The 12,362-nt window shown below is 47.3% G+C and overlaps 1 protein-coding gene across 1 annotated transcript in view; it reads right to left on the bottom strand.

The window, feature by feature from the left end:
* Positions 1–11,661, bottom strand: part of LOC306781100 (cadherin-4-like) — a 200,194-nt gene extending 188,533 nt beyond the window's left edge. The window contains exons 1-2 of the mRNA XM_079273787.1: positions 11,596–11,661; positions 10,210–10,321 (exon numbers count right to left, since the gene is read on the bottom strand). Coding sequence (XP_079129913.1) covers positions 10,210–10,321; positions 11,596–11,652 — 169 coding nt within the window. The 5' untranslated portion in view covers positions 11,653–11,661. The remainder of the gene's footprint in view (positions 1–10,209; positions 10,322–11,595) is intronic.
* Positions 11,662–12,362: the final 701 nt, after the last annotated feature.

Raw genomic sequence — 12,362 nt, 5'->3', positions numbered from 1 at the left:
ATAGTGAGGCTGTTACCTCTGCTCCGCCTCCCCTGCTTTCTTTGGTGTCCTCTTCCTCCCACTCTCTTATACCCGCATCATTCCTCCTTTACTTAGTTTCTCTCCCCTACCACTCCTACTGTCTCTAACCCTCCCATACCCCCCCCCCCCCCCCCTGTCTACCAGTTTCTGAAACCTATGTTTGCGAATGAGGTGTGATTGACAGCTGGATTACACCATCACTTTGTAATCCTTTCACCCACCTACCAGACCAGGGCCTTGCATCCTGCCTCTGGGGACAGTCAATGATGTGTGTGTGTGTGTGTGTGTGTGTGTGTGTGTGTGTGTGTGTGTGTGTGTGTGCGCGCCTGTACGGTGTAAAAACCTATGCATGTGCTATATCTAATTGTGCGTGACTAACCTCTCCCACAACCCAGTTCAGAGAAGGGCAGTAAAAACATTTATTATCTCCGCTGTGCACTGAGGCCAACAGTATGCCAATCATCATACAAGACCAGCGACCCTCCGCTGCATAGCTCATGAAGCATCGAGTGTTATGGAGTGAACCCGTCTCCTGTCCTAACTCAGAGCAGAGAAAGTAGTCCCCTCATCCCTCGAACTCATCCCCCCCCCTCCCCCCCTCCCCTCACAGGAGCTTGTTCCCTCGTGGCCACAGGATTCACTTTGTTTTTGATCATTCTCAGATTCGGAGCGAGACAACTTATCTGCTCCTCTACATTCTCCCGGGCCCAGAGGAGGAGAGCGGGGGCCCTTTCATGACCCTCGCTCTTCGCCACTTCCTCTGATGTGCTGGAAAAGACAATCGACCGATAGGGAGATGGAGAAGAAAAGGGATTCTGGCCAGTGTGCTTTTTAAAAAGTCTGTCGGTCCCGAGGATTGAAACGGCTGCTATAGCCTCCATTTAATCATGTGGCTTGTCCAATAGTGTTACAAGTCCGTTTTTTTTTTCCTTCAGCCTTACATGCAGAGAAACGCTGCAGAGTCACAAACCGATCTTCAGCATTCAGCTCCTAATTCAGAGTTGTGTAGAAAATCAGCCAAAGAATGATGAAAGTTCTCCACAGCAGTGACCCGCTGCACTGAAGAGTAGAAAGCCGTGATATTGAAATGATGAAATGAATATTCCACATGCCTGATTCTTCAGGTTCTCATAAGAAGCAAGCCTTTCCAACGCCATTGGCTAGAATAGATAAACGTAAAAAGAAATGACTGTTTACACTCCTGTTGGACTTTTTACAGCACAGTACTGTATTTAAATGATTACACTGCAGCAGGCACTGCAGTAGAAATACACACGCAACTTATTAAAAACTCTGATCTGCTGCCTCTCTGGAAAAAAAACAGTGAAAGTGTGTTTTAGTTTAGAAATGGCGGCTTCACAGTAACCTTGTCTTGAACATTCAGATATGAGCAGATTAACTCTTCAAACATCACCCTTTACTTTAATGACAGCGACGCAGATTCAACAACTCAGTCGCCCCGTTCCTGTTCTACGCACTGCGTGCATTGATTTTTGGCAATGTCCCAGCATGCCTTACAACGTCATACATGAAAATGGATAGATGCATGCTCCTAAACATACACTCGCACATGGAGTACTTTTAATTATTTGCATCAATGTCTTAACATTTTCGAGCATTTTGAGGGACACACCGGAGATGAAAGATCAGAGCTCAATGTACTCTGATCTTCTGAACAGCAGCTCATTCCTCCGCTGCCATTATACTGAACAATTCTATCAACACAGTGGTGGACAAACCACATCAAACAATAAGAAATGACTTTGAACATGACATGTACCGGCAGTCTTGAAATGACTAGTCAATTATAATTCGTCGATCAACAGAAAAGGGACAACAACCAATCAATCTTTTGAGTTAAAATTAAAGCAAAACAGTCACTGGTTCAAGCTTCTAAAATATGAGGATTTTAAGCTGTTTTATATTTAAATCGTAATTTGTGAGTCATTTGAAGACATCAGTTTGGGCTCCAAAAAACTTGTGGTAGTAACTTATCACCATTTTCTGACATCTTGTCATTCGATGTGTCAATTGAAAACACAACTGCCACATTCTTAGATGACAATAAGTGTTAGTTGCAGCTCTGCATCAATGAGGTTGAGTGATTTAAAAAGCTTTTACTTTGAAGGTCTACACTTGATTGCAACCCCCCCCCCCCACCCCACAACTAACTCTGCCAAATATGTCCTCGAGCAACGATTCAACAATCACTTGACAAGCCAGCTAACTCTGCCCCAAAGGACAAGGAGATGTAACGACATCAATAACAATCAGTCAAAAACAGAAAAAGTTCAAATCTATCTCGACACGAATCATCAGACAACGTTTGCAAAGATCAGAGCTCCTCTGGAAGCGGCCTTGTTAGCCCCTTATTAGCTTTTAGCCTGGTGAATAAAGTGGGCCCAGACACATGGGATTCGTCCTGCCCACATTCTCAGAGAGATCATAGACTTCTTAGTTGATTGGAAAAGTGTGATTTTAATTTAACTATAAGGATCTGGTCCGGGGGAACAGGGAGGAGAGATAAGTGCGGGCTGGGTTAGAGGTGGAGGACGCTGAACCCCTTTTCTTGTTTTTTATTATACCACTGTTATGAGGAACTTTCATAACAATGGCTGTAAATGAGCTTTTAGTTTCACCACTCTTTAATTATGCTTTTGGATTTCAGAGAAGACGAGAATTTCCCAAACTGAGCTCATGCATTATTTAATTTGCTCTGTGCTTCAATAGAAATTGAAAAGTTGAAATTGTAATGCTGCGTTCACACCGGTCGCGTTGATTTTTTGACGCGCGTCGAGATTACATACAAAGTCTATGCACAGACGCGATGAGACTGGCGCGCCTCGATTTTGCGATCCCGCGGCGCGTTGGACGCGTTATTGCAGTGCGGTGGACGCGGTGGACGCGTTGGACGCCGCAAAATCGCCAACGCGCGAGTTGAAATTTTTCAACTTCAGCGACATAATCGCGTGACGCTGTGGCGCGATAGCCTATCAGCGTTGAGTTGCTCCCCCTGTCGTCACTGGCTTCCTGCCGTTGTTGAATCAGGAAATAAATCCTGTCGCCGTCTGTGTTCACCCAGAGCGCTACGATACCTCATATCAACAGAGACCGGACCAAACTATGTGTATGCATGTGTGTGTGTAAACCATACGGTACAAACAATAAATAGACGCTGCCGTATTTACGTCTACGTGACGTTATTGAGTGCTGGTGGAGCTGCTACGATGTTAGCATAGCCTAGCACCGATCCATCAGAGCTCCATTGATAAGACCAGTAACCTACAAATCGGTATCATTACGTAGTTATTTCGGAGTCCCTTTTTGTCGGAGAAGACAAGTACAAATCGGCATCATTACGTAGTTATTTCGGAGTCCCTTTTTGTCGGAGAAGACAAGTACAAATCGGCATCATTACGTAGTTATTTCGGAGTCCCTTTTTGTCGGTTTATTGCCGTTGAATCACAGCCAAATCAGTTTATTTTGTGTTCCTACAGCTGTAGTAAACAGCGACCGGTGGCTTGCTAGACACAGTGAATACAGCTCGATACAATCCACGGAGCTCCTCTGAACAATATTATGAACCAGACATGACGGCGTTTGGCATTCCGACGTTTGAGGGACTTCCACAACACGTACAGAGCAGAAATTGTCCTTATTCCTCCGGTTGACGGCGGAAAACAATGGCGGTTAGATCGAGGCTTCCAGGACGATAAACCACGCCCCCTCTCCGGCGCTTCGAGATTTTGCGGCGTCTGGTGTGAACACGACCGGCGGCGCGTTGGACGCTTTTTTGCAGTGCGTTGGACGCTTTTTTGCAGTGCGTCAAAAAATCAACGCGACCGGTGTGAACGCAGCATAAGACTAAAATAATCTTGAACTGCAAAATGGTGTCATCCATGTCTTCGCCACTCCTCCTGCCTGTCTGTATCGCGGCACACCGACAAAGTTTACAAAAGCGCCGGAGCCGTGATGGCTGAATCATCACTTTGTTGGTTCGCTGCGGCTTCGCTGCGGCTTCATTTCTGACGTGATCAATTAGTGATTAAAATGCTGCCGTAGACAAACGGCGGCAGTGGAGGAGTGAGTGGGGAGGAGGACGCCGCCACAGCGTGTGGGGCCCAGGGCCAAAGCTGTACTGGAGTAAGTGGGCGGACTGGGAGGAGGAATCAACATCCCTTTTAGTTTTAGAGAGCCACAATGGCTTTCTGTGTTTGTTTGCATGTATGTGCGACAGCAGTGAGGGCACCACATATGATGAATGTGCTCGCTGCTTCAGGAGACAGAGCCTTATCTTTCACAATAAGCTCTTCCACCCTGTTGAGAGCAAAGTGTCTCTCTCTCCCTCTGACAGCAGCCTAGCTGAAGGACATGGTCAGTGTGACACTCGCGCAAAAGAGAAAACAGCCTTGTAGGCTTATTGTTATCCAGCTGGTGTAATCCCTGTCCACCACATCCCAGCAAAAGAACAGCCCTGGGAGCGCCTCGCATCGCTGTTGCTCCTGTTGACAAACTATTTTCCCAAAGACAGCAGGGACACCTTACAGCAGGGATTCCCAAAGTGGGGTGCGCGCACCCCTGGGGATGCGCGAGCTGCCTCTAGGGGGTGCGCGAGAGGAAAAATGTAATGGCGGTGCAGTCCTGTCTCCTAAAAATTACGTTCCCCCAAAACTAAAATGCATTCTCAATTACGTTTTACCACGAACGTATTTTCTCGCTGATTACGTTTGTGTTTGACGTACAAATACGCTTCTCATCAACATATCTTTGCTGTACTCTAGTCTTTATTATTTTTCTGTGATCTGCGTCGCCTCTACCCCGCCACCCACAAGTTATTGCCCCGCGGCCTGTTCCGAGGGCTGACAGACCTGACGATCGGGTGCCTCACGGCGGGGGCGGCTGGAGACCTCGCGTCCCAGCGCCAACGAGTGAGCGCCCGCCACTCTGAACCATAAAACCAAGTCCCGGATTTCACCCGGGGGACATTCTGGAGGTATTGTGACCGGGTGATGTGCCTCGTTGCTGGGGAGGTATGAGCCGAGAGTGGCGGGGTGTTATGGAGGTATATATTACAACTCGGTGTTGTTCCCGTGCGTGGATGAGCGCATTTCTGCCGAAGACAGGCGGCGTGTTGTGGTAGTATTCTGACCGCGTAATAGGGAGAAGGAGAGGCGGTGGTGGAGAGGGAAAAATGTTAAAGAGATGGTGGAATGTATGATTGGAGAGAGAGAAGCGAAAAAGTTGGATGTGATCCCGGTGTCCAACAACACTGTCGCGCGCATCGATGCTTTGTCCGAAGACATCCTGGCTACATTAGTCGGTCGCGTGAAGAAGAGTGAGTTTTACTCTCTGCAAGTAGACAAGCCTACAGATGTGGCCAATCTGGCCAATCGTCCGTTACCTTCGTAACGTTACGTCCGTTACCTTTTCGAAGGCACGGTGCAGGAAGAGTTTTTGTGTTTTTTATCTTGTAAACAAACGCCACGCGCGAGCAAACTGTTCTCTCATTCGTCCGATTTTTATGCGGCTCTGTTGATTTTTTTTTTTTTAGGTGTGTGTGTGTGTGTGGGGGGGGGGGGGGGTTGGGGGTGCGTGAACCCGGTCGGGATGTAGAAGGGGGTGCGTGGCCTAAAAAGTTTGGGAACCGCTGCCTTACAGCAGCCACTGTGGAGTCTTAATTTGACATCACCAACAACAACAACAACAACAACAAATCCTGCTAACCTCAGACAAAATGTGCATGTGTGTATGTGAGAGAGAGAGCTAGCAGTGTCCCCTTGTCATCTCTCAGCCCATGCAGACCATCTGTGCATTAAAGAGCTGGAGTCCAAGCAAAGTATTTAAACGGGTTTAATGTCTTCAGGAGGGCCATAACCTTGGTCCTGTAGGACCCCAGAAGGCCCATCATACCAAGGCAGGAGGTCTCTTAATGTACCGAGCAGATGACAAGTATGCAGAGTTCACACACACACACACAGCGCAGAGTAACTCAATCTGCAGGAAGTCTCCCACATTTGTTCACCCACTCTCCCCTCACCCTCTGTCTCTCCTCTCAAAACAAAAAGGGACAAGATGTCAAAAATCTCATTAAAAATAATGCCCTCCACCTGCTTTCTGTCTTTTTTCCTCATCAACTACCGGCTTCGGAAAAAAACATTAAAAAAAACTGGCGTATACCCGACGGAGCGTCGGACGACTACCTCGGTGCACTCGACCACAAAACGCAAGTACACAAAAGCACATTAACTGTTCCGCAGCATGGGTTCCCCAAGGCTCACAGTATTAATCAAAAGCAGAACTCCTGCAGGTAGAACCCCCACCCCCACCCTGCTTATCTCATAAACCACTCATGTCTAGACCTTAACAGGGTAAGAAACGTTCAGCCATGTGGCTAAATCATCTATATGAACCTCTCTGGAAAATCCACACACAGTTCTTGAAAACTATTGGATACATACATCAGGCGCGGGGTTACACGTTAAGTATATGTGTCAACTGGCGTTTCGGAACAGCTCCCCGAGGTCAGTTTAGCCTTTGGCCCGAAGAGCATAAACCAGCGCCTCAGTGTGTCTCACCGCTTTACGAGACATCCGACAAATGTCAGCCTCCTGCGTCTCTCTAATTAATAACCATGGAGGAGAAAACGGACCGCCGCGGCTGCCGTCTCCGCCACGGAATATCCTCGCAAAAATTAGCCATAAAGCATGTAATGGTTCAAACAGATGGTGGCGAGAGAATAAGGATTTGTGCTGTTATTTTGCATTATAACAGGAGATTAGATGTTTATATTGAAGGGGGGGGGGGGGGTGCAGAGTCAAGACATGAATGATTCACAACAACAACAACAGAGAGAAGGAATCAGAGAGATAGGACTTTGAATATGATTAGAATAAAGCAAGACGCCAAGATCCCAAACTAATAATGAGAGAGACAATGAGAATTATTTAGGCAGAACAGCAAAAACACAAACAAAAGAGGCGATATTCCAACAATGACTACTCTCCATGAGGATGCCTGTCTGCCATCGACCCAGATAACACCGCAGGCTGTGTATCGTGAGATTTAGGGCAAAAGGTAAACGGCAAATCAAAACGATCAAATTCAGTTTGAGCGTGAAGGGAAAGAGAAAATTGATGTGTTGTCCATCCCTACGGAGCGTGTAAAAAGAACTGGCATCTTTTATTCAGGCTCCTATGAGTCACTCCTTCGTAGTGGACTCCTGTCCCCACATCACCAGAACGCTGGGCCACTGAAGTGTGTGTGTGTGTGTGTGTGTGTGAGCTCAGATTTTGGGTAGAGGAGACGGGAATTTGACTCTGATTCTTGGCGTATTTTTAAAGTCTAAAGCAGACGATCCTGTGAGGCTATTTGCAATATTTAACCATTTTTCCCCCCTTATGAAAATAGTTTAACTGGGGGTGAGATTGACACTTAACTGGAATTCAAATTCTGTGCTTTAAGTTGCAAAACGATTTTCGGAATACAAAGCTTACAGAGAAGTAACAGCCCGGCAAGTGGATTCTGGAGCGCTTCATAGGAAAAGCCTCATAGGAAGCCTCATAGGAAAGCTTCCGGGTGCCCGCTGGAAGAGATTTTGTTTTGGAAATATTATCCTGGAGGAAATTACAGCTCTGAACAATTAGTTTTATTCAGAATGCAAAGCTCCCTCATCCATTTCTTCTGGTTATCCTCCTGGTGGGGCAACAGCCATGCTGTGAATTTAGAAACAAGGCGGCACTGGAGGGAGGGAGAAGGGATCTGGGTCAGAGACGTAAAAGCCATCTGCACCTGGACTGAATGGCAGCGTATAAGGACACCGTCATAGACATTGTGTGTGTGTGTGTGGGGATGAGAGAGAGAGAGCGAGCGAGAGAGAGAGAGAGTGAAGGAGTGCTTGCAGTGCATCAGAAAAATGTATTTATAAGTACAATAGCAATCCTGAGGCTGGCCGGGGGACCTTAATACGACGTTCAGGCCATTCATTCTGGATGATGAGTGACTGGAGGGGATCTAATTTTCCAACGGGAGCCCAAGCACTGGTGGAGTTTCTCGAAACAAAGTGATGACTGCGGAGAAAATCTGAGAAGCTGCACTGTGGACGTCAGCACTGTACCAGCTCAGGTACCGACGTGTCCGAAAGAAGCACACCGGAAGTCTTATACCGGATATGTCGTCAAATATGTAGCCTGAGGTTTGTTGTCAGCTTTGGCGTCATATTTGCTGTGGAGGTTTCAATAACTACGCTAGACTTGGACATTTTATGAAATGTGGTACTTCAGAGTAATTAAAAAATTTTAAATGTGAAACGTAACATCCTCCTCCCTGCCGACCTCCTGCCTAGACCCTCATGGCCGAGGTCCTAGTTCTGTCCTTCCCATTATTCCCCCGGTGGCGCATATGCATATAATATAAATATAAATATATATATATATATATACACACACATACATACATATATACACACACACACACGTGTGTGTGTGTATGAGTGGGTGTCATTACTCCTGCCCCCTCTTGATGGTTTTGGGTTAAACAATGTTATTATTAAAGCCTTTCCAGAGTAGCTTCCTGCCTCCCTCCAGTGACACCCTCACCAACTATAAATCAACTGCCTGAGCCCTGTAAATCACATACAGCGCGTGTGTGTGTGTGTGTGTGTGCGTGCGTCTGGCCACTGCAGCTGTGCACTCACATGCACGTGAAGATGACATTGCAGCTGTGAGTGTGTCGCGGCAGAGACAAGCACATATTACTTTATCAAGATCCTTTCAAACGGCACAGAGGACACAAATGATAAATGATAAATAAAAGCATCTGCTGTGAATATGATTTTAGGGGAAATGAATGACAAGTCTGTATGTTTTCATGAGCGGAGACCGTCGTGGTTTATTTGCTCTGATAACACGGCAATGTTTGACTTTTGTGAGGCTTACGCTGGAGAAAACATCTTCTGTTGGGGGTAAATTGAATTCTTAATATGGAAAACAACCCTGTTAGACCTCCGACGATCATTTTACATCTGAACGGAGACACGGAGACAATTTCACCTCTCAAAACCAGATGAATGATGCTCTCTGAAACACTCGGCTCCTGCGTAGCAGTGATGGCTCATTGTGGGATCGTTTGTGATTGTGTTAACACCCCCTGCTGGGCTGAAGACATCACTGCCGCACACGGAGAGGAGCAAGCTCACCACCAGCGACCAACGTCCCACATCCAATCCCGCGTCCAGCCAGGCGACGACACACCCAAGTTAATGAAACGCTACCATCAGGCCGACACCTTCCTCCACAACTTTTATCACTCCGGCAAAAAGAGACAAACACAGACAAGGGAGAAAACAAACCCAAGGAATAATATACTGAACCCTATTGTACTGTGTGCACGCACACACTGGGGGGGGGGGGGGGGAGAAAGAAGAAGAAGAAGAGAGAGGAGAGAGAGAGAGGAGAGAGTCTAGACAGCTGCATCCCCACCAGGTCTCTCACCGCTAAGGAGAGTGAGACGTATTTATTGTGCAGCTGCCGAAGACACTGTCGACCCACAAAAGAGCTATTGTGCGCCCACAGCAAAACAATACAGCTTAGCTGAGCTATGAGGAGGGAAAAGACAAGAAAAAAAACAACCATTGGGATCAATAGAGAATTGCAATTAGCCCACATTGGCAGGAGCAGTGCCAGATTAGACACAGGATGTCGATTCCATTTCCTGCACTATCGAAGCCCTCGAAACTTGGTCGGCTCGCTGTGTAATTGGAGCAACACACATACAAGCTGGGTAAGACGTAGTGTGAAGGTGACAGATGATGAGGATGGTGATAATGATAATTAGAATATTGAAGAGGTTGTGCAATAACAGCAAATACATTCTAGCATTTAGCAAACAAGCATTTGGAGGAGCGGAACAAAAAAGCCTGCGTCGTATAGCCACGTACACTTCTGCTTAAAAATATGCGAAGACATGTTCGTCTGAAGCAACACGGCGTGCCAACAGCAGACCGACGCACCGACTTCACAGCACTCAGTTTGCTCCAGATCGTTTCTGTAATTCACAATATTCCATGTCCATCAACCCTCATAAATACTCCTACTACGATTATAAAACACACCGCCACACATATTCCCCTTCACCGGCCTCGGCACAGAGAGGGAGCTCTTCTCACCGGCTTCAGCCGATGAAAGCTCTTACCTTTGCGTACGCCCTGGCCTTGCAGTACATCCCTTGAAATCAGCACAGAGTAGAAGCTTTGTGAGAAGCCAGGTCGGCAGGGACCTCCGGAAGCATGCTCGCCATTATTCCTCTGGAAGAGAAGATAAATACAAAGCAAGACATCGATAAACATGGATTCCATTGATTTCTTGCTTCTCTTTGGCCCTGAGCCTGGGAGAAAAAGCGGCATATTGCACCGCGGGTAGCAGAAATATATTCAACAAGTTCATCGACTGCATGCTCCTGGATAGGCACATATAAGAGTGTGGGTATTTAATCAGCTATCTGACAACAACAAAAAATGCTCTGTTTAACTCGCTCCATGAAAGAAAGCAGCCCGTGATGAAGCCCGTCTTTAAATATTCTACTCTGGGTTAAGTGAGACATACAGAAAGAACACTGCAGGTGTGTGAGGTGTGTGTGTAGGTGTGTGTAGGTGTGTGTGAGTTTGAACTGGCCTGCAGAAAACTTCGCACCTAACATTTAGGCTCACTGCTGGTGAAATTGAACGATCTGACCAGCTACATAAGTGGATGTGCGTGCGTACCAAAAAACAACACGCACACACACACACACACACACAGGTGGACGCCAGGGCTGGACTTCCGAATGCAGAGGCGGCATAACGCACTCGTCCCTCTCTCCTCTTCGGAGAGGAATAACGGAGGAGTCAAATATAATTTGTGTAGTTCTCCTAGATTTGCATGTCATGAAAATAAATCATGGCTTTGGTCAGGAAAGCGGCAGAGAGACAGAGTAAGCACGGTTCCTCAGTGCGCCGTTAGTCCACCGGCACCGATGAAACGACGAGCAGGTTTGAAAAGCACCGCACAACTTTGAGGTTAAATTGTTGTAGGCATATGCGGGTTTTTTTGGGGGGGGGGGGGTCAAAGAGGCTCAACGGAGGGAGCTTCTGCAAAAAAAAATGAGCGATATGACTAAATGTGTGTGATAAAGAATAAAAAGGTTTCATCTCGGGTGATTGGATTGCGCTGTAATAAGAATGTAGCGTAGGAGCCCGGTGATGACCCCCGCAGCGGTCCAGAGGAAATCTGCCGAGGATCAGAGCGGAGAGCCTCCTGGATCCTGAACTGACTTCATTTTATTTTTTCCCCTTTATGAAAACATTAAAATTCATTGGCGAACCAATTAGCGCACTTGTAGTGAAACACGGAGCAGCACTGCGCCGCTGCGGCACCGACACACCGGACCGAGGCTGGACTCCATCCGACTACCGTTACATGACTTTTACTCCAGCTCACGCGCTACTGCTTTGAAGAACCCCGCACCCCTTGAGACGCTGCGTATCTCACAACTTACAGAAGCAGCTGTTGTAAAAAATAATGACAATAAAAGAAATCTCACCAGGAATGAGTCCAGAAGAAGGGCTGCCGTCAGGACCAGAGCGAAGTCGGTTCTCATCGTGGCGAGCGAGCCAGTGCTGCCTGGACGAGGCACCAGAAAGAAAGGGTAGATGCGTAATGCTTCTCCGGTAATTGCACGAGTTAATTCCCGCCCTCGTTTGCTCGGGACTTGCTCGTTACGTCCCTCTCGTGCGCTCCGCGAGTGTGCTGCTGCAGCTCTGCCCCGAGTTCTCCCCTCCCCGACTCTCTCATCTGCAGGTAAGCGCTCCGCTCGGCACCGAGGCGCAGCAGCCAGCGTCACTCTCCAACCCCTCCTCTAACCCGGTGCAGGAAAACTCCACACACACACACACACACACGCGCGCGCGCACTTAATGCAACACTCGTTGGGAGCTTTTGGATCAAACGCGCACGCAGCCTGACGTCTTTCCGAGGTCCGGTATATATATTATATATTTAATCCCTCTCCCCCGTGGCAACCTAAACGGTTTTATGGCTGCGAATGAAAGGACCTTTTAAACCACGAGTCGAGTCTCTATATGCCCGTGTGTGTGTGTGTGTGTGTGTGTGTGTGTGTGTGTGTATGGCAAAGTCATTAACCATTAGCAGTGAAAGTTCCTCCGCCGCTTCGCAGGCATGTCGCGCACATCTGATTTGTACCTTATTGCATTTTGACAGTTACCTCATCGGGCAGATGTGCGCAGTGTTCAAACACCTTAATCGGCTCGTCTGCTTTCCATTATTCTCATTTAAGAATCCTTAAAGGTT

Source organism: Melanostigma gelatinosum, assembly GCF_949748355.1.
Source record: "Melanostigma gelatinosum genome assembly, chromosome: 8".
Classification (NCBI taxonomy): domain Eukaryota; kingdom Metazoa; phylum Chordata; class Actinopteri; order Perciformes; family Zoarcidae; genus Melanostigma; species Melanostigma gelatinosum.
The sequence above is the reverse complement of the archived record's forward strand: the minus strand, read 5'-3'. Positions and strand labels throughout refer to the sequence as shown.